Source organism: Poeciliopsis prolifica, unplaced genomic scaffold, assembly GCF_027474105.1.
Source record: "Poeciliopsis prolifica strain line A6 unplaced genomic scaffold, Auburn_PproV2 SCAFFOLD029, whole genome shotgun sequence".
Lineage (NCBI taxonomy): Eukaryota > Metazoa > Chordata > Actinopteri > Cyprinodontiformes > Poeciliidae > Poeciliopsis > Poeciliopsis prolifica.
This window is the reverse complement of record NW_026562404.1, coordinates 2,265,945-2,292,145: the sequence shown is the minus strand read 5'-3', so window position 1 is coordinate 2,292,145 and position 26,201 is coordinate 2,265,945. Positions and strand designations below refer to the sequence as shown.

The following is a 26,201-nucleotide window of genomic DNA, read 5'->3' as shown; positions in this document are numbered from 1 at the left end:
AAGTTTTACCATTTCATCACATGTCCTGCGTACAGCATACAAATCATGAGACATACAGCTCTCTTTACATTTATTAAGAATCCTGGAGAAGATCTTTAAAAAACATTAGAATAATTGAATCTTTTATTGCAGTTGCATCATCTCATGCTAGAAAATTTGAACAAATTCAATCTTTAACTTGTCTAAATTTCAGGAGGGTGAAAAAAAACAAACAAAAAACAAAGTCCACAGTACACTTACTGATTTATGTACAGTTTTTGTTCCACTAGTCAGTCACCTTGTGAACCCGGTTTTAAAACTACAGAGCAGCTTGGCTACCTGAGCAAACAGCCCAACTAATTATTGTATGTTATGGAGAAAAAATGTGGATATATTCAAAACTTTATGTTAGTGAAAGGCAACTTTTAGCAGCAACAAGAAATGTAGCAACTAATCAGCAAAAACTCTGTACATTTACAAAAATATGTGTAATCTATCTACCTAGCATTGGCTATGCTTGCTCAAATTACTTTATCCCTTTTAAAACATACAACAAATCCACAATCAATTCTACATTTCCATGTCATTAAGTTTTATTAAGTTTAATTCATAATAAAATTGAATAAAAAAAAGATTCAGTGTTCACTGCTGACAGAATAATGATATGAAATCCTATGTTCTAATGTTTTTTGAAAATCAGAGTAATAAGATAGGATAGAACATCATAAATGCTGGAATATATGAGACAGAAGGTGAAATAAGATTGTTTCTGGGCACAGATCTGTGGAAGAAAAAATTATTTTGTTTTGGAGGGCCAGGACGGGCAAGAGCAGGAATAAAGGGTCTGGATCAGCAGCTAACGAACAAGTCTTTGGTCAGTGTGGATGACACCAGTTTCTTTCTAGAGATGAGAGAACAATCAGAGCAACAATTGGTCAATAATGGCTTTATCATATAGTGACAGACAGAAGCCATTACTTACTGAAGGAAACAAGACGGTCTACAGAATCTCAGACCTGGTGAAGTAAAATCCTCTGACTGATGTAACAAAGACCGGACGAAGCTTGTTTTTTTTTTCTTCAATACTTTCAACAAAAGAAATCATTGAGCACCATCTGAGTACCATCACTGATCATAGTAAAGAAAGCAGCATCTTCTGGGAACATATCTCAGCAAGAGCAAGTGGGAAACAAGTCAGGGAAAAGGGCAGGGTGCTGATGATCTGTGGTTTACATTTGAACAAGCCAACATACTGAAGTTGGAGTAAGATGACACAAAACCCCGCTTCAGGAAATATCTAGAACTATTCTGGGATCACCCAGTGAGAAATGGATCTGAACCAAGAGCTCTGGAGAGACCTGAACACGGCTCAATACTGCAACTCCCCATCCCATCTGGTACAGCTAAAGTATTTCTGCCAAGAACACTGGACAACGCTTCCAAACGAAAGGTGTACCGGGCTTGTAGGAATTACTTGGAAACCTCAAGGCTGCTGTTGCTGCCATGGATCCTCGAACCAACAACTAAGAGTGAGAGGGATAAAAACATGTGTGTTTCCCAGTATTACATGCTGTGCATTTGAATTGAATGCATAGTTTCTTGCTAAAGTATTTACAGCCATTAAGTGTTGCACTCTAATAGATTTTATTTTATTTTTTGAGATGACTGACTAACAAAATTTCCATTTTTATGAAAAGTTAAAGCAGGGATGCCAAAATCATTTTCTTTTTGGGCCATATCAAAAATTTGAATGTTTTTAAAGGGCCGATTGTGCCAAAATGTATAGATAGGAACCATTAAACTGTTAAAATATAAATAAATAGCTGTTGTTGTCAGGATTCAATAAGTGTTTCATAAAATAAAATAATATTGAATGTCTATCCCGAATTTTGCAATCGCTTTTGAATTTTTTTCCTATTAAAATCACAGAAATATTTCTAAGTAATTTTTGCGATATTTACGCTTATCTATGACGTTAAGAGGAATTTTTTAAATTTGCCATATGAGTCACGAACTACAACTTGACATCAAGTAAGGCTGAGACAGCAGTCACTTAAGCAAAATTTGTAAAATCTGAAAAAAAGTTGATTTGTGTAAATTTAGCATGCGTCTTTGTAGATTTGTGAAAAACTGGAGGGAAATATTGATGTAATTTGGAATACAGAGAGTCACGTGAACGTTAATGTGGGCCAAATTTGGCACACGCGAGTTAAAAGTATTGTTCTGTTCTTCTTTGGCAAAAACAATGTGCATAGAAATATGGCTTTTCTAAGATGCTGATGCTGAAAAAGATGCAAAATGCTGCAAAAGGCAATTTTTAACGTTGAGTGGAACCTAAAACTAAGACTACTTTTATGCAGTTGAATGCGAATATTTTACATACAAATGACCAAAGAGTGAAATTACTAATCTATAGGAAGCATGTCATGCTCGTAAAATACTTCTGCAAGGCGCTGCAGACTCTCTTTTCCTATGAGACATTAAGATGCCAAGAAAATATAGAGTGACATTTAAGAATGCCTCTTTAATAATGATTTAACAACTAATTATATTTACTTTGTAATTCAATGTGTCTAGCAGTGAGCTTCACTAAGGGTCATAAAGCGAAACAAAAAAAATAATAATACTTTTCAGCAGCCAGTGAAAATCAGCCAAGTTTAAAACAACTGAGCTGAGAATATGCCAGACGTGCGTGCATGTCTTTTGTGGTTTGGACTGAGGTGTGCAGTCCCATATAGTATATTTCACAGTAGATTAAGCCCATTGTCCCTAAATCTCAAGGAGCTTAAACATGCACCATGAATAATGAAAAACAACTCTCGACTCCATTCAAATGAAATGGAGCAATCTCTTGGGAACCCGACTGATCCGCTCTCTAAGACGCTGTAATCTGCCAAGGTGAAGCTGAACCAGCCCCAGCAAAATCCAAGTCTCTTCACTGGCACACCTTCGCGAGATGTTTACACTCTCATCCAACATGCTGGAAAAACCGACAACAAGCTCTCATGCCGCTCTCATGCAGATTAAGTATTTAACATGAAACGCTTTTAGATGGCGGTGATTTACCTCTGATAGGAGCTGCTGGCCATTCTTCAGCCAAGCGTAGGAGGGTTTGGGCTTTCCGTTGGCCCGGCACTCCCAGTGCAGTCTCTCCTCTATGGCCATTGCCGTGTCCTTCATGGTCTGGATCCACTGAGGCTTAGCTGAGGACACAGAAATACCCCTCTTATGAAATGTCTCACAAGAACCCAGAGGAGGGCTCTTTTTAAGGAAGCAGCACTGGGCCATTAAGTATGCCGCTTCCCAAATAGTTCAAAGGAAGCACAGATTGGCATTTCTAACAGGATGGGCTTGTCCTTAAGGGGTTGGGGGAAGAGAGAAACGATTGAATATTTCATCACTCAAATGTTTCACGAGCCTGTGGCAACACAAGATTACCATTAAACACTGAACCACAAAGCGGAAAACTTCTCGCCACTGGTAGAGTGCACACAACATCACCACCCACCCCAACCTGTCACCTTAAGTGTGTGTAAAAAACCCCATCACCCCTGCACATAACTTCCAGCATTACATATGCACAACTTTTCAGATTTTTTTCTGTTTTACTTTTTATTTTATTTTCTTATGGGAAGAATGCAGCGCTCATAATAAGCACAGCTCCTTTGCAGGCGCCAAGCATGCTGTCAGTTCCAATGTCACAGGTGTCATTTTCGCTTCTGTAATGAATTCATAGAAAAACGCAGCAGCCAGCATGAGCCAAAAGGGCAAATTTTAAATAGCACAATTGCAATGCAATAAAATAATAAAAATGTTAAAACCAAGCAGACGTCTTTTGTTTTTTATCTCTAAATACGCTCCAACCACAATAAAATTCCTATGTTTCTTGCGCTATTATATTTTAAGGTGAAAGTGTAAAAGGGTAAACATTTTGAAATGTTTTCAGTTGTTTTCCAGCTCTGCAAAACAAAAAACAAACAAAAAAACAAATCAAAATCTTATACATTCATAAGCGGCACCATGCAAACTTAAACAGAAAAACCACACATCCAAGACTCGAACCAGAAAGACCATCTTGCTACAACGCAGCACGGCTAACCGCCAGACCTGTAAATATTTATTATATGAGCTCTTTAAAATGTATGTGCGAAAAAAAAAACTCCCCTGTAGAGGGAAATGATTTAAACAAAAGTTGTCACCACGAAACTCCTCCAAAGAATTATGTACAATAGGAGAACACATTTTTTGTTTAAATATGAAAATTATTCATAATCTAGTTTCTCATGTGTGTTGATTTATAAGGATGTCCATATTTTAAACACAATAATCAAACTTTGTGAAACATATTTTCAATTAGAAGGATGTTTTTAAAATGAGTTTTGAATAAAACCTGTTCAACATTTCTGAATATTTCAAAGGTTATGCTGAGACTTTGGGTTCTTTTTAGCTCAGTATCTGGCATTTCTTTGTTGATATTTAGCTGAAGAGCTGGGATTCCTTAGTTGAACTTTAGAATGATGTTTTTTAGGTCCTTTTTGAGGCTTTTGCTGAAGTTTCACTGTGAAACTTCACGTTCTGTTCATATTACATAAAAACTTCTGCAAGCAAAAACTGCATGAATACATGAATTAAATATTTGTGCAAATATGTACATTTCTTAATAGCCTCACTGATGGTACCAGATGTGTTTCTTGAAAAAAGCAAATTAAAATCACATACCGTAAAAAGCCAGGCGACCGGTAGCTGTGTTTCTTCCCATTTTGTTCTCTGCCACACACTCGTACCCTCCTGTATCGTCCTGTTGGAAGCTCGGGATCTCCAGCACTGCATTTGAATACTTCATTTTGACTTTGCTGGGAAATGGGACTCCGTTAGCCCTCCTCCAGGTGATTTCTGGAACGGGGCTGCAGCAGAAAAAGTAGGCAAACCTTAGCTCAAGTTGTAACAATCCAGCGATAACGAAGCATTTGATGGACTATAAAAGCGTCCTCTGTGTATTTTTGTGGATGAATGGTTCAGATTAAGCCCAATCCAACCATGAAAAAAATAAAAGCTTTTCAGCATGAGTTTTAAAACCAATCACGACTTTTTCCCCCCACTCCACACACTGAAAAATATAATTACCAGAGGATGTTTTTATTATTTATTTTTCAAACCTGAAGGTTTGTCATCTGGAATGATGGGCAAAGGAAACCTGAAAACACTCTTCGAGGAATTCAACTTACTTCCCAAGGGCGAAGCACTCCAGAGTAACTGTTGATCCTTTCGAAGAAGGTACATTATCTGGAAAATTAACTTCTATTTTTGGCTCGTATTCGCCCATCACTCCTGTAAGGAGCAAGCACAAGAACCTGCTCAGGCTTCTATTATTTATGACTTACCTACAATACTACTGGCACAGAGGTTCAAGCAATAACACGAAGGACAAGTAAAAGACAAAATGAACAAACATTCTCTAATGAGCATACTCATTACATCTTTTGAATGTACCGTCACTGGGTGTTATGCAGAGCCAGCGAGGAATAATTCAAAACGCAGCAAGGGAGGAGGAGAATTAATGTCTTGTTTTTTTCAGTCAGCAGCTTCTTATCTATTATTTCAAAGCTTGAGTGGGCAGTTTTATTGTTTATATAATTATTCAGGGAAAGGCACGGAGATGGGGATCAGACAGTGATGCAATAGGATTTAAATTTATGCAGCTACATGTACAGTACGCTGAGTGGAAACTAACTGGTTGAGCCACCAGAACACTCAATGTAATGGTCCAATGACATATGACTCATGTTTAATTCATCTGAGGCAATCTTTATTCACTCTTTCTATGAAACCATATCAGGGAACAGACCAATCCTGAAAATTCATGTGAAAGCAGGAGGAAGGGGAACGCAAATTATGACGAGGCTAAGTCAGCACAGGGGGAGATTTGATGAATTTGTTTGTTGAAAACCAACTATGTACGACATGTTACTGGTACTTAGGGACTTAAATGAAGTGATGGACAAAAAAAGAGTTTTTTGATAATCTGGTGACAAAAGAGACATCGATAAGAAAAAAATAACTAAATTGTTGAATGTCATGAACGTTTGCAGCATCTTACCGTCTGTCCTGAGGATCAGCGATGTGGGCGAGCTCTGAACCTTGCCTTTTGTGATGCTGTTCATCACCACACATGTGTAGTTCCCCACATCAGAGGGCTCCACCTTAGCTATGTAAAGATTTCCCGTCTGCTGGGAGACAAATCGCCGATTGTCTTGTTGAACAAAGTATGGATACTCATTGAAGACCCATGCATATGTAAGGTCTGAAAGACAAACAGACATACAAGCAATTGATAAACACTCTTAGACATGATTTAATATCTTACTTCATTATTCATGAGTTCTGTATCATTTTTAAGCATGATTAAGAATTACAATTTAGATAAAAGCCTGAGAAACGTCTCCCAAGTTTTTGCAGTTGTATTTTCTTAGTTTCTGCACTGGATTCACAAAGCAGATTGCACTAAATCCAATGCAAACACTAACATGTTAATCAAGTCCATGAAATGGGGACAATTTGCACATGTGTACATGAAGTCAACAGAGAAATAGTGCATTACTTTTTAGAATTATTAGATTATTTAGAAAAAAACACACAAAAAAAAGCTGCATGCCATAACCTGAGGAGACATTCTGATTTCAAATTTTGAGTGCACCATCTAATTGGAGACTTCTTGTTATGATGGTGTTTTTAAATCATTGCCTGTGAGTATCTACCTCCTGATGAAGTGGGTGTTCCACACAGTAACACCACTCCTTGTCCCTCTCGGACTGACACGGCGCTTCTGGTGTGAACTTTGAAATGGTCTAAATCTGAGGAAAGACAAAAGAAACAACCAACCATCAAGATTCTAGATGTTCCTTATCAAGGAGGCAAAAACGCAGCAAACAAGACATTTTTAAAATACTGATGCATTGTTATGGAAAATGAGAACTGTTCCTTTGGAGGAAAGAAAAGCTGCTTAATCTAAATTCTACTGTGTAGGCAAATTGTATTCACCTGGATTCAATTATTTTTGAACAAATGTGCTCTCATGCAGTCTGAATTGCCATTAGGCCTCAAACATCAATGTTTGACAGTGGGAAAGTGACTTTTGCCTTTCTCTGGGGAATAATTATGTGAACACATTAGGCAGTAACAGAGGAGACTTTTCCAAAATGTCAGTTTATATGTCACAGTTTAGCAGGTTTTGAACTTTAAAGAGCAAATATCTTGCAAATAAATCACAATTCTATTACCTTTATTATAAAAAAACAAACAAAATATAATTAAATAAACTACATATTTATGATACTGATGGTATGAAGTAGCATAAGAAACTGCATGCCATAATTTTAAAGATAAGTTTTTCTTTCTATTTTCTTTATAAAAAAAAACTGAGTTGATTTTTGACTGCTTATTGTTAACAGAAAATGGTGAGCGCTCTTATTTTCCCTGTCAGACTGAAATTTTCTGTGCAGAAAAAGTTTTTGTGAAAGTAAATAGGTGATGAACAAGATTTCTGTACACCAACCACAAATAGTGTCTTTGTTCAAAATACTTTTTGTAGTTAAATGTTGTTGTAGTTCATCAACATTTTGTCAGAAAACTAACTTTAGATTAATTATTTAACGTTTGAATGGTGTGACTGTGTGACAGTGTATTGTGTAACATTTTGACAGCTGGTTTACAGCAGTTTACACTAAAATGGTCACAAATAAACTTGGACTAATTATGTGTAAGGAAGTGACTTTCAGCTGCTACCACTCACAGCAGGTATGTTTCACACAACTGAGCTTGTTTAACTACATGCTCTTTAATTCCTATGTAGACTGAAAGTCAATAGCTACCACAAATAAGTCTTCCTTTTATAAACTCACATTTGAACTAAACCCTCTGGAATACCTGTTTTGTCTTGAGTGCTTGTTATACGTGTTGATATTAGTTATCTGCTACTCTGAGAGACATGCTGAGCTGTCCTTTTTTCCGGTTCTTTCTTTGAAACTTTTCTTTCTCCCAAAATTTGAGACAGAAATTTCTATAATCCTAAGCACAAACAAAAAGGAAAAGATGTAAAAAATTTTGATTTATACACTTTATGATCTGGCAACATAAAAGATGAATAACATTTTAAAGACACTAGTTTGACCTATAAATCATTCAGTTTGACCTATAAATCATTCAATGGCAATTCAAATGCTGCAAAAAGATTTTTGTAAAGAATAAAAAAGTTCTCCTGGTCCTCTTGTTGGAGTGGATTACATTCAGTGAATCAAACTCTAACATGCTATTAAGCATCAATGCTTAAAATTAAAAGCTTAATGTAATTATAAGCCACAACAGCAACCCTCCTAAATTATTGCAGCAACTATTGGTGATCCACCAAAATGAATGAAGTAACCTCTGAATCATTTTCTGTCTTTGTTTTCCTTTACCACATCTTTTAGCACTTCGCATCTGCATCTGTGAAAATCGGATGCATGGCATCAGAGTGTTACAGCTGACTTTGTGTTTGTTTCTTCTAATGACATTTTCAGTTAATTTGCACCTTGTCATGAAAAATGTGCACAGGAAGCATGATTAAGTCGGAGTGCTCTCTTGCCTAATGAATAGCTACCTAATGCATGACATGAAAACTGAGAAAAGGCATTGACAGGTTTATGTAAAGAGTGAAACCACAGAAGCAGAGTCTGTGAGAGATATGCAGCTGCATTGCTTTATTCCAAATATGTTTCTTTTTTTAAGTACAGCTTTGCTGCAGGTTTGAGTAAAAGTACCAGACATACTAATTAACTTACAGGCAAACTGTAGACTTGCTCTCCTGCTCAGTATAGCTCCTACAGTGTTGTAGGCCATACACTGATACATCCCTACGTCCTGGTAGCGGTCCAGATTGCCTATAATGAGGTTGCCCCCAGACAGACGCCGCCGATGATCCAGGCCCAGATTTATGAGAGTCCCGTTTAGTGACCATCTGTGAGGGCAAACACATCATCAGTCGGCGGCAAAATGCGTGGTTCATCTTTTTCTCGCAACCAAGGTGGTGTTACAAGGCGTGAATTGAAAACACAACTCAGAATGGTGGAAGAAGACATTCACTATGTGGCAGACATACAGGCCCTGCCAAAGGAATTCATACTTTATGGACTGTTCTTAACTTTGTCATTTCACAGACACAAACATGAATGTATTTCATTGAGATTTCTTGGGAAAGACCAACACAAGGACAATTTGTATAAATCAAAATTTTATAAGTGTAGCATGCATTTATATTTAGCACAGCTTCAGTCAAAAACCACCCAGGAGGAGCACTGCATGGTTGTGTCCCCCCATGCCTTCAAGGGCCATATCTATAACTTACTATTTGATGGTGTTACATCCTGTATGTTAGAGAGGTATCAGCTTGCATTCAGTGGAGGCGGGCTCCATAACTGAATGCTGCCCCATTCTTTTGGTAACTACACTACAACAGCAGAGAGTCTTTGGTGTTCCAAAGACTAGCCAGGAACCAGTAGTTCCTGGCAGGTGGACCAGGTCTTCAAGCCCCACTGGCCTCTCACCCCAACATGACATACCCTGAGTAAGCACTGCCCAAGGCTACTACCCCTCTCCTTGACTCGAACCTTATTCTATCCCAGTGGCACTACAGCCAAATAACACTATAGCAAACGTGATTATTTGAGACACACCCTGGAGCAAAGATGGCCACCCTACAGGAAACCAGAGCAAGAATCCTTGATGGGCTGACTGTTCCTGTTGATGTTCCTGACTGCTAACAATAGTCAGGAACATCAACAAGACAGGAAAGACAGCACAAGGAGCAATAGGCTATCTCCCACTTGACTACAAAAACTCTCATGCCAGACCCATTGTCACCACAGCGCAGGACCCACATAATCTCAGATTATTGTTATCCATGTCTGGTGAGTTTAGGTGGACAGAGGATCTTAGTAAGTTGGCAGATAGGCCAAGATGATAGATTGACCAGTTGTCTGCAAGATTTTAAAAGCTTGGAAAGTTGTACACCAGACCCTGTCCTCGACAAAATTCTCAACAATTTTATGGCTGACCAGTCTGGTGTGCTCTTTGGTTCTCTTTCTTTAGTTTTTTTTTCCACTAATGTGTCTACCAAACCTCTGTGGCCTACATAAAACAGCCATATTTACCCTGAGAATAAATGAGATACAAATAACCTCTAACAGGCCATTTGTATCCCAAATTACCTACAGAAGTCACGACGTTACTTCTTCAGGTAATTTGTCTTATTAGGTTTTTAATTAGGGGTGATTACAGAAAAATTTGCTGTTTTTTTATTAGTAAAACTAAACACAAATCATACTCATTTTTGGTTCAACACTTCCAATTCCAATTAAAGACATGGAAAACGAGAGTTGTATCCAAATCTAAATGTTCAGTGCGTGTAGGTACTTTTTCACAGCATTATAAGCTTGAGTGAATGGCCGCATCTTTAAATGAACATCAGACTATATTGGTATCATGTTTACCATCAATCACTTCCTGCCAACGCGTGAACACATCTTCTTAAGTCAGGGAATGCATCTAAAACCTTGTTTTTAACCACACAACTCCTTTCCTACCGCATCTTACCACCCCACGACACACATTTCCTTCTTCTTCCTTCACACCTTTTTTAAATTGATTTTCACACTTAGCATTGGCAAAGGAATGAAGCTAAAAGTCACCAAGTAACCTCAGATAAGTTGCATGCAAGTTGGCATTTTCATAGCATCACTGCATAACATTAGCATTCTGGCTTGCACCAGTCCTTCACATCTCCTCGCCTCTCTCATATTTGCTGTTCTAACATACACAGAATTTCAATTTAGTCAAAATTCAAACAAAGTTGCTCTTTTGCTGATGTTTCTCACGCAATATATTTTTAAAATCATCAAGTAAGAAGGTCAGATCCTAAGACAGCTTAATGACATGTTGCTTGAAAACAGTAAGCAGGCTTTTCCTGTAATTAAATATTAAATAATTATAGGCAACCTTTTTTCACACCAGTCAGGGAACAAGTTCAAAGTGGCAGAATGTCTCAAACATTTTCTGTTGAACCTCTTCATCTCTGTCAAGCTTTAGCTTGCTAAGATCCCCATGACCCCCACAGGACTGGGATTGAGCACAGTGAATAATACCAAGCAATTGGCCGTGGTTTTTGTTTGATGGGCCACAAGTGTTTGCAAACTCATTATCGGCCTCAAAGCACTTTGTCCCACTGGAAAACTGATCTGCATGCCGGATTACGTGTCCATTTCAGAACTACACTGACGATAAAATTGCCCTCTGCCCTTTTTAACAACCCAAAAATGGATTTGTAACTGACCAGGTCAGTCGCTTAACTTGAAAAGCAAATTGCAAGTTTCAAAAGGCCAACTTATTGATTAAATTCCAACATCCCCTTGTTCTTATTCCAAATAATCATAATCTACTAAAAATGATTGAAAAATATTGTTCAGTAAATAGTAAACAACACATCCTGAAGATATGAAAGCATTTGTATGGCTTGGTTAGGTCACTTTACATTTTAGCAAAAAAATGTAATTATTATGACAGATCAGTTACAGGTTCAATACTATATCTGAGAATACGTCAGGGGGATAAAATTGGTGAGTCCATCTCATTCTGTTTTATCCGACCAGGTGAGGTTTAATAAATACAGGAGTTCAGTAAATGGACACACTTTTCTTTTTTTTTTTTTGGTATTATGTAATAAATAAAAACATATTTTACTCTGTGTCTAATACATGTATGTATGATGAGTGTGATGTTTGAAATTAATCACTGGAGTAAATTATCTTTTCAATGGTATTTTGATTTATTGATATGTATCTGTGTATTGATCGTGTGAAGTGCTTTTGCCTGTTTAACATAAACAGGCAAAACTAAATTTGCAAATCACTAATGGATAAATACTCTGTGATTTTGGAAAAGTTATGACTAAAACAAAATCTTGCAGTTGTTTTCTATATTCTATCTTTTATTTAGCATTGACACCACATGCTGCACTGTCTCCTACTTCCCACAGAGATCATTAAATTTTAATCTTCCAGTATCTCACACACAAGGCCTTTCCCTGCTATTTAAGGGTAGACAAAGATCACGGTTTTGGAGGTTATCATCACTTTAGCTATAATCAACTCCTCTCTGTCACGTCATATTAACATAAAGTGACACCATCATTTCCAACATTAGTACTTAGTGTGAGGTAACAGTGGGCTGATGCAACAAAAAAAGCCCTGCCTTTTTAACTTCTTCTCTCTGCTGGATTCTTCTCCCACATGTCGGCATGGGAACGTGATATGTAAATATTTGCACAGTAGGTTTGAGCTATTAAATAAATGAGATACCCGAAAGAACTCGAGCACCAGGTTACATCATTTTTCATTTTTTAATAGAGAAATCTTTCTATTCCATTCTCAGCCACAATGCCATTATGCATCTCCTTTTGACTGTGGTTTAAAAAAAAGAGCACACATGGGTTCAAAGACAGGGCACCTTCTATGGATATTCAATCATTTTTCTCTCACCATAAAGAACACCCATTTCTTACCGTCACCTATAGTCACATATTCTGCTTTTCTGAAGTGGAAATAAAAATTAATTTTCAAATTAATATCTGAAGGTATATATATGTACATGCTGCCACATTTTAGAAAACCTGCAATGATTTCAAACCTTCCTCTTGTAAAAGCAGCACAATAATCACCCAAGCGTTTCCTTATACCACTAGCAATACTAGTAGCATGAGTGTGGGTGTCTGGTCCAACTGCTAGAATTCAGCTTTTTGACCCTCAGCCATGATTTTCACCTCTTTTTGACCTTTACTGAAGAGCCTCTGAAGCTCTGTGCTACCAGGATTGACTGGCAACCAGGGAAAAAAACTAAACAAACAACTCTACTATAAATTTGTTTTCTGAACCTTCCAGGTGCAGAAAAAAGTCAAGTCTTCTGAATGATCCCGCGGCGCGGGCCCGAGCGTACAAAACGCGGGTCAAGTGAATGTTACAGTCCCCCTTCCTACTTAGATTATAAGAAACTCAGACACATTTTCAGAATGCTGTAGAAAGATTATTCTTTTTAAAGAGGCGAGCCGGTTCTGTCCCTTGAGTTATTATGCCGCTGCTGTGTGCATAGAATGAAAGTCTTATATCTCTGGGAGTGACAGAGTAGGAAAAGAAAGAAGGTAAAGAAGGGAAAAAAAGGGGTTGGGGAGCAATGTGAGACCATTTACACTTCAAGAGCCGAGCCAGAAAGGTTGTGGGGGCACGCAGACACTTGCACAGCCAGTCTGACGAGACAGCACATTAAACATCTCACCTTTAATCATTACATGGAAATACCTGGTCTTAGGCGAACAGGATGTGAAAAGCCTGAAATAATGAGTGCACACACTGCACGGCGCTACCAATGCAGCTCAGGTGGCCAGCAGCTCCCACTGCAGTAAATGCAACGCTAAACACAGAAGACAAATGTAATCAATGGCTCTCGGTGCCAACTGGCGTCTGGCAATCGGCATTGTTCTCCTGGTGTTTTAATAAAGGAGACGATCATCAGGATGCTGCGTGTATCTCTCTAATCTCTGGTGGTGAGAAAAAGAGGCAGATTGGTGGTGTGTTAGTCAATATGAGTTAGAGGAGCCATAATGACAGCACTGCCTAGAGTGTCTATATGCATTTCAATCTAATTAGGAGAAAATGAATAGAAGGGAGAACACATATCTTGTTCACAAAAAAAAAAAAAAAATTCTTGAGTAATTAACAATCTTTATTTTTTACCATTACTGTAGCTGACTCCGTCTGAGTGGGGAGCTACCAACAAAATGAGAGATTTTTTTATTATTTGATTTGAATTAGGGCCGGGACTTTCACACAATAATTTTGATTAATTAACTACATTGATTTTCACTGATGAAAAGTTGTAAAGCAATTAATCAAAGCATTTTTTTTACATGCAAAAGTCACAAGCGAGCCCCTGTTTACTGTGTTTTTGGTGCAAACCATAGCAATGAAAGACAAAGATGCTTCTCTAGGCCCACCAGCGGTTAATATTTGCTTCTGAAAACAATTTAAACCGACGGTGGAGAAGTCTATCGCTGTGTGCAAGTTGGGCAAAAAGTATTTAACCCATTACCAAGGTTTTTCAACCCTAAAATAACACCACAACGTGATACATGTTGCAGCAGCACAGATGCTTCCAACACTAATGTCAGTGTCCGCAGTCCACATTTTAAAGAAGTATTTTTTCAAAGAAGCTCCATGAGTTATTAGGGACAATTGGAAGCTGAATGAACATAATATCACTTTGCACCAATCTGATGAACGAACAACTGAAGTAACATTAAAAACAATAAATGTCTTTGTCGTTGAACTCATGTCTTTTTATTAAATAATTTAGCTGTAGAAAGGTTTTGTAATTGAAAATGTTGAATAATTTGTCAGTACATGGTTTTGATTAAAATGTCATTAATTGTGATTAATTCACGACAGACCCTGCTATTAACTCTATTAAGAAAATGTTTTATCAAGTCCCACCACTAATTCAAGTCATGCACATTTTGTGCATGTGCATGACTTAAAGAAGGTCCCCTGAGATATTTGGTAACATTTGTTTGCAAAGCAAGTACGTTCAAAGAAATTGTCCATTTATGTAATTATTTACAGTTCCGTACATTTTGTAGATGAATAAATCTATTAAATGTACAATCACAAAAAAATTGACTTACCATAATTAAACTGGCAATGTTCGTGAGTTAAGAGCAAATTTTACAGTTGCTTAATGCCCTGGGTTGCTATTGGTCTCCCAGCATAAATGCAATTCAGAAAGATCATTTTCCATTTCAGACAAATCAAAGAAAACTATCATAGTTTGAAAGTTCAACAAATTTATAATTTGCAGTTTGTTTAGTAATCTAATATATAAGAGCTAAGGAGGTTGTAATTTCTGAACCCTGAAGTCAAACCTGATGAGCAGGACTGCTAATGTTACACCCCAACCAGTGATATAAGGATTTTCGTCATCCCTGTGCTTCAGTTTAAAATTAAAAATACACAACTGCTGGTATTTTGGTGGTCCCTTTAATTTTATACTGTTCAACTTTCTCATCTGTTGGTAACCAATCGGAGAAAATAATAAAATCAATCATTGACAAACACTAGCTGAAGCTGCATATTAACCTTCTCCTGATCAACAGTGCAGCCACAAATAGCACAACAAGCAAATCACACATGACTGAACTTCGACAAGGCACCCGTATGTGCTTGAGTGTTACAAACAGAACCAAAAATAAGATGTTACTAATTGCTAACATGTTATTTACAAAATTATCCTCACCAGAAACCAAACACACTACTTTCCTGCAGCTATTATACTGGAAGTTGCTAACATAAACAAACCTTCAGCAACATTGTCAGGAATAACTTGGTTAAAACAGAAGCAAATTCTTTCAAGGAAAGATTTATCTAGATTTGGGTGAGATCTTTACAAACCTTCGGGAAGAAAGAGTTACAGACCAATGAAATTATGCTTGACCTTTTGGCCCCCACTCCAAAACACATGTTCACACAACAAAACTGAATGTTACAAAAAGAATACAGATGAAACATAGTGTATTGTTTTACTGAACTGTAAAAACACAGAACTTTTAAGCAAGTCTGTTACTGATTTTATTTACGTTAATGAAGCATTCAACAGAGATTCTGTATTGCAAAAGTGATCATTATAAAAATGCAGATTTGCCCCATTGCTGGTGTTAATCGTCTGTTTCAGACATTGACATTAAATGACATTTAATTGAAACTGTGATTTAACACATGAAAGACGTGATGCTTTGATCATTTCATACTGACCCATGGCTATTTGCAACATATATTCAGCAGAACAAGCATTTTCCCAAAGGATACACACCATCTGTGCTCATTAACATCAATACATTTTCAGAAGACAAAATAATACCAAGAAATAAAAAAACCCCACAAATGCCACCATCATTTTGAAACTCAGATATAACATTAGTAAGTTTGAATTTCAAATAACCTGTTTTAAATGCAACTTTTAATTGCACACCAAGAAAAAAAACAGAAAAAAGATCGAAGTTCTAATTAACATTTCCACAAATAGAAGTGATAAAACAAATGGCATCAAATTCATTTGAATTGCTTATTATGAAGTCGAAGTCTCTTACTTCTGTGAAAAATGGTAATAATTGCATCCTTAAGTGCAGTTTTACATTACAATAAAAAAAAATACAAAATTTCAGTGAGGTGAATGAGCTCTCACCTGTACTGAGGAGAAGGTGTGCCCTTAGCATCACAAGTCAGGGTGGCTTCTTCTTCTATGGAGTCGACGGGGATGAACAGGTCGGCTGGTTCCATCCTCCACCGCGGACCGTGGTATGATGCACTGTCCAGACAATCTTTCAGAGAAACACAAAACTGCCTGAGCATGAAGAAGAATATCCACTGTGACAAAACTGACGCTCTAATTATTTTTTAAGGCATTCTGAAGCAAAATAATACATATGAGTATGAAAAACCCCCCAGAAAATATTGGAAGTGACATCCATGAGTTTCATATGGTGTATTTCCAAACAGATAAACTCAATAAAATCAACACCAGAGCGGATTATTAAATCAGTGTCTCCTTTGTGATAACATATACATTGTGTTGATATGCACAAACAAAATAAAGCTATTACTATATAAAATAGAAAAAAAGGTTACTTTTAAAAAAAAAATTTGATCACCAAACTGTGCAGGGAAATTTAATAAAGACGGACTCAAAGGAGTGATTTCTATCGTTTATTCTTTGTGAAAAGAATGATTGTGACTTTTATTACCAATACATTTCACTGACAGAGGTGGGGAAGCTTCTGCTCAGTGTTTTGTCCAGGAAAAGATGATAGAATAAAAGCATCATATCTCCCCATCGGGTTATAATCTCAGTGGTGCGAGAAAAAGATTGAGAGTGTTCTGTCTGCAGTGTGAATGGAAGTCAATACTGATGAGTACTCCTTTAAACCGGAGCCTCCTATCATTTCTGACATCTCTTCACCACAACTGTGAATGTCCAAAGGACAAAAAAAAAAAAAAAAAATCATCATTCATATGAAAAGGTGCTTTACCTGTCAGACGGTCGATGATTGATAGCAATAGAAGCAGTTTCCATGGCAGCGTCATCTTTGGCAGCCAGGGGTAAATGAGGCTTTCATCCAATAAGCTTTAAAATGGCACTTGCGTTCTCAGAGAGAAAAGAGCGTGACCTGTTGAAACAAGCATTTTCGAGTTAAAATCCTCTAAATGCCAGCTGTTTTATATAATAAGTTTTTTTTTCTTTTAAATAGGATCAAGCAAGATGAACCAACGCACACAAACAGACACACTGGAGGTCACCTGTGGTTTGAGGGGGTCATACTTCTGCAGGTCACGTCAAATGACCTCGTGACGCCACATTTATTTAAAGCAGACTTTTATCTATGCAATGGGAAATGATTTCACACTCTTTCCAGGTTATTACTGTCCAGTTTCTTTCACTGAAGCCTTGACTGAATGTGTTAAACTTCTATTAAATTAAACTGTGTGAAGGTTTTTTTTGAATATCTGTTGTATAAAAATTCAAATGAAAATGCTGTCTTATTGAAGTGATGCCTGAGATTTCAGGGTGATGACTGAAGTTATGATTCGATTGACAGTTGCTCTGATGAAATAAAATGACATCAGACTTCTGTCAGGATTCGGTTTTCTCTCACAGAAAACTTAGTGATTTGAGTTTTCTGTGGGTTTTGTTTGGGTTTCTGTGTCTTTTGAGTCTCCATGTTGTCCACCCCTGGATTGTCCCCAGGTGTGTCTCGTTCCGTGATTACCCTGTGTATTTAATGCCACCTGTGTTTCTGCGTCTTTGTCCCATGTGTCGAACCAGTTTGTCTATTCTGTCTTGCTGTCCAGTCCTTCACTAGTTGCGACCGGTTTTTGAGCCTTCGCCTTCTGCTCAGCTGTGCTGCCTGTGATTTTCCACTATTAAACCATCATCATTCACTCCAACCTGGGTCATCTGCGTCTGCCTCTCCACCTCACACCGCAACTGATGACAACTTCATTCACTTCATTTACAGTATATTTCTATTTAAATAGTACTAAAAAGAGGAAAAAAAACAACAAACAATTGTGTCATAATCAAAATAAATTGAGTCATATTCATCTTCCAAAGGTGAAGCATAATGTCGCTACACAGAACAGCGACAATGCTGTAAATTTATTTAAGTATTTCTGGAGAACGGATAAAAAGGTTAAAGCAGCAGCATTGTTTTGAGGTGTTTTGCCTATCAGGCAAGACAAACAGGTGAAGCTGAAGGACGTTGATAAGACTTAGTGCAAGCTGTGCTACATCAAGCAGTTAAAAGTCAAGTTGCACAAAAAATTTGGGAGACACTCTGATGTCTGAGGAATTTAAAAACATCAATAAAGCTCCTGCAGCTACAGTAAACATGCCAGATTGAAAAGTTTACATTCTTGTTTAAATATAACAACCTGCAGAGTTATGGCTCCATCACATTAACATATGATTACATATGAAATAGTACAGCTGCAGGTACAATTTCATACAATGAAAATTGACTGCACGTCATTTATAATTGACGTGCAGTTAGTAAATGTTATACACACCTCAAATATCAATGTTAGAAAACTTTTTTTATGAAAGAAGAGGTTTGGGTCTGAAAACCTTGTGAGGCCACAGATTTATTCAAAGCAGACTCATATCTATTCCATGGGAAATTATTTTACCCTTATTTTTTTGAAGACCCAGACTGAAACAAAGAAGAGTTGACCAGAAACTTTTCTCAGTGACTCCAGTTGTTCACCGTTCACAATGAAAATGTGACAGAAAATTAGCAGACATTTAAGAACTGAACAGATTCTGCTGAATACATTTTGCATTGACCAGATTCTTGTTCATAATTTCCAACTCGTTGTAAAAACTTAACCATCAAGGAGCGTGCCAAAGTTATCTTTTTACCTAAATGGCTGAATTACACTACTACTTACGTAATTCATACAATAAGCATAATAACATATTGCTGTCTTCCATGTTTTTATGAGCTTTACTCAATAATTTAAACGTGCATCTCTAAGATAGTAGCATTCAGTTGGAAATTGTTTTATCAAGGCAACTTAACAAAGGCAACATTGCAGAGATGTGTGGATAAACTGTCTGTAAATGTGAGCTATTCCTCAAGATTACCCCAACTTCCCATCTGGCGAGTTTGCCAACTTCCACCTGACAAGTTCCCCTGCAAACAAACTTTTTCTGATTTCAGAGAACTCAACCTCATCGTCCATTTTTCGCTGTGCACCCTGACATCTGGCTGTGTTTAATGTTCCATTTGTCAGTGTTATTCATTTTGTTGAAGTTGCACAAGGCTTGTGGGATGTTAATGACAGGTTACGTTTTCTTCCATGCACTGTCAAAAGGCGCAGTAAGCTTTAGTATCATTCTTCTTTGAATGAGCAACCTCAATACAATTTTGATGCAAAGCGGAGACTGCGTTCAACGTAACACGTCTTTTTGCTGTTTGTATGACGCACCTGGTACAAACTGAAAGCTGAAGTTTGATGTCAAATGCTCCAAACCTCAATGCATTTTCACTTTTCTAATCAGTGACAATGCCACTTTGTGTCCTGCATTGTGGCCAAGCTGCCCTCAGAGACATTTGAGGCATATGGGAGGCAAAACATGCCAATCTATTAGCGGGGAAACCGACGCCTCGGCTCATCCTTCACTTGGACGGATCCATGCTGGCTGCCTGAGGAGACTTGGACCTGGGAATTGGGTGCCATCCAATCAATTAGATTCACCCACAGCAGCATGTGTCTTCCCACATGCTGGGGCGAATCAAGACAGCCTGATGAGGAACCCCATTCCACTCAGGTCCATAATCAAGGGCAAGAGTCTGTCTGCTTGAAGCGCGTGTTGCAAATTGCGATGCACTGAGCAAGTAATGATGCAATTATGAAATGTCAAACGTACACACAATGGAGAACAGGCAATAACGCAGCAGTTAAGTGAGCGGTGGAGCATGTGTGGAGTATATGGAGATTTGAGTACATTAGTCTGCACCTGCATGAAATCGTGTGCATGAATAAAGCTCATCTGTGCACATGAATACACACAGTCTCCTCTAGAGGTGTTCAAGATAGGCCAGGGACAGATAATAACATCCATCTGCTGAATGTCACACAGCCCACACACACCTACACACTCAACTTGCTTTCTAACCATGTGCACCACATACAGTATAACAGCTAGTCCACGCACACACACACACACACACACACGCACGCACGCACGCACGCACGCACGCACGCACGCACGCACGCACGCACGCACACACACACACACACACACACACACACACACACACACTCTCTCTCTCTCTCTCTCTCTCTCACTTGCTCTTTCTACCTTTCCATTTAGAAGACATAATCCATGATGTGCAGCTCATTTGTGGCCTAATCCTGAGGCAAGTCTGGTTCAGAGTACTACTTATGGAAGGCCTAATTGTTTGTCAGCTGCCCGGATGTCAAATCAGACATGTGGGGTCTCAGCCAGGATTTTCTTCTCTACCTTTCATGTTTGCTCAGGCTTTTTTTTTCCTTCCCCCAAAGTCTGCAAAATTGGATTGGTACGCTTTCTCTTCAGAAGAGTCCTGGATGCCTTACCTCAGTGATAGGCCCATGCACACTGTGCAAAGTGGTGGCACCTCCAGCACTATGGATTGGTGGGGATGCAGTTGGTATCGCCCTCCTGTCAACTTTGCATTTTACGGTATGGATTTGTAAAGGGGCGGGGGTTTATCAGGAACAGATGGTGCCACTTTTTAAAGCACATCTGATCGGTCAATATTAGTCTAGCAGCAGGATGAAGACAGCATCGCCCACTTTCATAGTGGTACTACTGTGGAAGCACAAGTCCTGTGAGATTATTGACACCTTCCAGTCCTCTCTACTGTCTGCTACACCACAAAGTCTGTGTGACATCAATTTCGTCATCTGTACCAACCGACTGCGGTCCACCAGGACTCTCCACAGATGTCCTTCTGCAGTCAGGATTATTGTGCCCGTGCTGACTCTGCAAGTTGGCAGATACAATAACATCCCTGTTCAAGGGGTGAAGGTGCATATGACAGATACAGAGAACTATGAATCAAATGATGAAGATAAAATTCAAAAATGTTTTTTTTTTTAATGGAACTAAAATTAGGAGATTTGCAAGATCTGGAGATTTCTTCTTTTACACATTTCTTTCCCTCTCAGTTTCAGTTGATTTAATTTTGCAGGGGTCTTAGATTTTAGGGAGTTGAGGTGTAATTCTGGACACGCCATTTTTCTGTTTCTTTTTTTTGCACCAGTATAAAGTGTAAATGCGCTAAAAGTGTGCAGAAACATAACTGATTAATAGTCATCATCAGCCATTCACAGTCAGTTTTTTTTTTTCTGAAGCAGTGATGCTTGAAAATAGAACAAAGCTGAGAAGGATCAACTCACCTTAACAAATAATGAATGTTGGTTAATAGGCAAACAATACTTTTGTTATATTGCTAACACAGTAGTAGCAGTACTGAATAAATGAACAATTCCACTTCGATGCTTGATTAAGCAGGTATTTCATTACTTTTAGGGATTCTGTTCCACTTTTGTTCAGCTCTGGTTCAAAACGTGAAGTACATATTTTAATTAAACCTGAACTGGCTAGCAAACCTAATCTGCGACCTACTTATGCAATCTTTTTTTATTTTCTTTGTGAAAATATATAATTTGTCGATAAAGTGTGAAATAATCAGATCAGTTTCATATAGCCTCCCTATTTTATCTGATCTAAGGTGATCTACTGTATGTGTCAAGAAAACCATAAAATGTCTTTTTGCTCCACAAACTGTTCAAAGAATCTTTAGTCAGCCAAGAATAAGTCATTTCAGTTTTATCACATCTTAAGTATAAATGAGTCAGCATTAGAGTTCACCAAAGAAAGTAATACAGAAAAATTATTTGCAGATACATGCTGTACAAGTTGATTCACTGTGGGATCCTTTTTGTCGATTTAAAAGGTTAAGGTTGTGCCACTACTGCACTGTTTGAAGTAGAGATGAAATACAGAATCCATCTGTGGAGTTTTGGAATGAATAAGCTCAGTATTTGTTTCTGTGAGACTCTGAAACGCATAGGATAGATTTGTAGCCAAAAAGGTGGTAATCAATAATAAATGCCTTCTCCCAACTTTATGGTCAATGTAATAAATAATAGAAAATGTGATGACAGTATGACAAACTGCAGGCTTTGTTACCAGTGCAATAACAAACCAAGGTTTTGAAAAGTTTGCAATTTAAAACATATAACAATTCTCAGTCAAGTCTTTTGTTTTAAGCATACAAGATGTTAGGAAAAGTGTCACAATGACTGGAGTTTTCAGTTTTCACCCTTGATGGCCCCACTCCCACTTGTTGCTGAACAGTACCATTTAACAGGCTACATTTTTCTTATACTAAGAGGAAAAGCACTTCCCAGCTGCTTGGCTATTTTCTATTTTTCACTCAACAGTTAACCCTGTGTGACCTAAATTTCATCCTCTGCATCTACCCTCTAGGGTCCGCCACTGGTCAGATTTTGGTGATTGCACTAACTGTACACACTGACAGTGAACATAATACTCCCAGTCAGAGGGAAGCGCCATGCAGTCAGCAGAATGGGAATGTCCACATTTGATGCACAACTCTAGTGGCTGTGATGTTAAAAGCTCAAGAGTTTGAGGGAGACATTACACAAGCATGGAGAATTGAAAAAAGTGAGGAAAATGTGGGTTAATCTTAATGGTGATCTTTGTCACACATTTCTATAGTTATACTTCTGTATGAATACAGGAATGTGCTTGTTGTTCACCAGTTCCAAGAAGCTTGCAGAGATAAATGTTTCGTGGAACTCCAGTATTGCTGCAAACACAGCTTTAAATCTAAAGCTGACAAGTCTTAGGGTGGTTATTATTTCTTTTGGGTTTTATTTACATGTCCAGTAATGGATGTAGTGGGTCTGGTTGCCTTATTGTATTGGGTCAGATTTGCTTTGGGATAGTCAACCTTTCTCGAAACTGATGGGCTCCAACAATACATGCAATTTCATGTTTCAAAATGTTTACAAACCTACTATGGTCATTATCGATTTGTCACACAGATGGGTAAAAGGTCAACAAATTCTGAAACAAGCTCACAGGTGTCCAACCACTTATATTATTTGCACACACACACACACATGCTCACTTTCAGCTTTCACTCCTGAATAATGTTAATGGTTGCAGTTTGCCTCATGGGGTGAATCCCTCTAACTCTCGATCAATGAGGAGGAACCAACTCGGGGTTTAACTGATTCAGACACAGTAATGCACAAACACCACATCTGCTTGAAGAAAATAGCCCAGCAGGAAGAGTGGGTGTGCATTTTTTATTTTTTTATTCTTTTGAAGGCCTGGGCTTCATTCATCAAAGCTGTATCCAAGCAGGCATTGGGACACACAAGTATGTAATTAACTTGAGAATGTTGCAAAGGTAAAACTGTTGCCTGGATGCGTGTGTGTCAGCAGCACCTTCTTTTTCTTTTTCTCTTTTAGTTCACAAAGATTCACTGAAAGTGCTTTTGCTTCAAAACACATCAGACGGAGCATCATTGACAAAACACTATCGATTTCTCCCACTACATACAGACATCATGTATTCATTTCAACCTGAGGCTCAACTCCCTTTCATTACAATCCAATCAATTGGAAATGTCCTGTGGGTTCATACGTTTCAGACTTGATGTGGAAGCCAGGCTGCAGTGTGGCATCACACCAGGAGCGGTGAGAGGCTGAAATCCTAGCATCCCTTCATCGCTCTGACAAAGAAAAAGCATGTTTGAGACACTCGCAGCTCGCTACTAACAAATAGAAATGTTTTTTTTTCTTCTTTTTTTAAAAATCTTATTTCTAAAAGCTTTTCCTTCACGGATGAGGAAAAGGCTGCGGTGAGGAGGGAACATGACGCTGTTCAACACACAATTCTGATCGATTTGGGGGCATTTCATCAATGAATCAGTTTTAAACATGCAGTCCAGAGCCGACATTTAAAAATGCACAGATAACCAACCATTTCTTACTAATTTCCGCACGCGCGCGCGCACGCACGCGCAAGCACGCACTGAGGCTGTTTTGTCTTACCTCCTGCTCAGAAGTGTCTCGAGACCAGCGGGAGTTGAATTCAGCCCTCGCGGAAAAAAGCGACAAATTGATCCTCCATGGAAATAACGTGGTCGGGAAAAATTCGGTCGCAATTGCAAGGTCGTTCATACAGGTGAAAGTGAGTCTGTGCTGGCCGGTGGCGAGGAGGCTCAAACACATGCGGCTCATATCGCTGCTCTGCCTCCTCTCCTCCACTCCCTACACGGAAAATAAATAAATAAATAAAGACAGAAAGAAGAAGAAGAAGAATTCACAGGCACTGACTCGCTCGCTCACTCATTCTCACACGCACGCACGCACGCACGCACGCGACACCCACGTTGTTCGCAGCACTGAATCGCGTTTAAAGCATATCCTCGCGCCTGCTGTCGCGACGAGGCTCGCCTCTCGCCCCTCTTGTTTTACGCTCCCAAATCCAACACGCGTCTTTCCGAAGCCGGGCTCGCAGAGGGATCTTGCAGAGATGATTTATTATGCGCATCAAGTCGGCTCTCCGCTGCGAAGAAGAGGGAGGAGTAAGAGGAGGAGGAGGAGTGAGGGCGGTGGGCTGGTAGCGGACACCACCAGCAGCAGCTATTGGGATGCGGGAAGGTGCGGGGATGGGGAGGCGGACGCACCTGGAGGGAGAAGTGCGCCCCTCTGCGTCAGACCACCATTACTGCTGCGCATCTGTGGGCAGCCGCGGATCGTGGTCGGGACTATTTTCGCCAGTGCCGCAGGCTGTTCCCATGTTTAAGCAAACTATGGGTGAGCCGGAAAGGAAATAAGGAAAGGTGGGGCTTCAGGCGTTTAGTTTTTATTTATTTTGACCAACATTGTGAATAATTATAAACTAGAAGGGAAATTGAGGAAGTATTTAGTTTTTCTTTATGAAGAAATTCTGAAAAATTATTCTTTGCACTCTTTGTTCAATCACATTCTGCTGTGATTACACTTAAACTTTTGCACACCCAAAGGCAAATCAGATCTGCTATGATCAAACTGGATGCACGTCATCTGGGAAGGAACAATGTTTGAGGTTTGCATGCCGTGCAAATCGCTACTTGAATGATTCCCTGGGTGAGCACCTGCTCGGGTTCTTCTACTGAAGGTATTCTAATCTAGCAGAACCTTCTAAGGCCTTCCTAGCAAAACCATTTCCAAACCAAATCGCCTCACTTATCAAGAGGCCTGTTAGGTCGGCCATGTTGTTAATTCTTATCGCAACATTTTCTCCCCCTCTCTCCTCATGCTTTTGTGCTTCAAGCATCCACAGAAATGCATTTCGGTTGACCCTTGCCTGACGTGGCTCTTTAGCTGTCACAGGTTAATTTTGCTGTCTGGATGTAGTTTCATTAAAGCCATCAAAAAGCTATGTCTGCACATCTTCCCCGTAACAACTGCCGTTGCTTGCTACAGATTTTCAATTGCCTTCATATTTGTGTTTGAAGTGACCATTCTAACCCATCACCATGCTTCAGTGTGCCAAAGGTTTACAGTCATGTCAGGTTTTATCACCACATAGAGCTTAACGTTGTCCTCACTCAAACCGTTCAAGTGCACAGTTGTGTCTTGGTGGGTTTGCAAATGTGCTGTCCTTTTTCCACTTTCAGATAATGGTCTGTGAGATTTTAAAGTTGTAAAATCTTGTTTTGTAACCTAACCACTAGGTTTAGTCATAGTTGTCTCCACAAATTTCTTTATGATCCCCCTGCGGTGTTCCTTGTTCTTTATGTTGCTTCTTGTTCTCTAATTTTCTCCAACAAACCTCAGAGTCCTTCAGAGAACACCTGGATTTACATCTATATTAGGTTAAATTACAAAATTTGACTTTATTTACTTGTAAATGTTTCTTTAAATTTGAGATCTATGAATCATTGTCTTTTGAGCTAATCATGTACTATTTTGTACTTGTCTGGCATATATAATCACATCAAAGCACATTGACATTT

The 26,201-nt window shown here is 38.6% G+C and overlaps 1 protein-coding gene across 1 annotated transcript in view; it reads right to left on the bottom strand.

Annotated features, from left to right (window-relative positions):
• Positions 1–24,722, bottom strand: part of cntn3a.2 (contactin 3a, tandem duplicate 2) — a 60,964-nt gene extending 36,242 nt beyond the window's left edge. The window contains exons 1-11 of the mRNA XM_055049813.1: positions 24,590–24,722; positions 24,250–24,468; positions 23,840–23,927; positions 17,138–17,275; positions 16,294–16,429; positions 8,796–8,971; positions 6,735–6,830; positions 6,077–6,280; positions 5,205–5,307; positions 4,699–4,883; positions 3,046–3,182 (exon numbers count right to left, since the gene is read on the bottom strand). Of these exons, the coding sequence (XP_054905788.1) occupies positions 3,046–3,182; positions 4,699–4,883; positions 5,205–5,307; positions 6,077–6,280; positions 6,735–6,830; positions 8,796–8,971; positions 16,294–16,429; positions 17,138–17,192 (1,092 nt within the window). The 5' untranslated portion in view covers positions 17,193–17,275; positions 23,840–23,927; positions 24,250–24,468; positions 24,590–24,722. The remainder of the gene's footprint in view (positions 1–3,045; positions 3,183–4,698; positions 4,884–5,204; positions 5,308–6,076; positions 6,281–6,734; positions 6,831–8,795; positions 8,972–16,293; positions 16,430–17,137; positions 17,276–23,839; positions 23,928–24,249; positions 24,469–24,589) is intronic.
• Between the last annotated feature and the right edge of the window lie 1,479 nt (positions 24,723–26,201).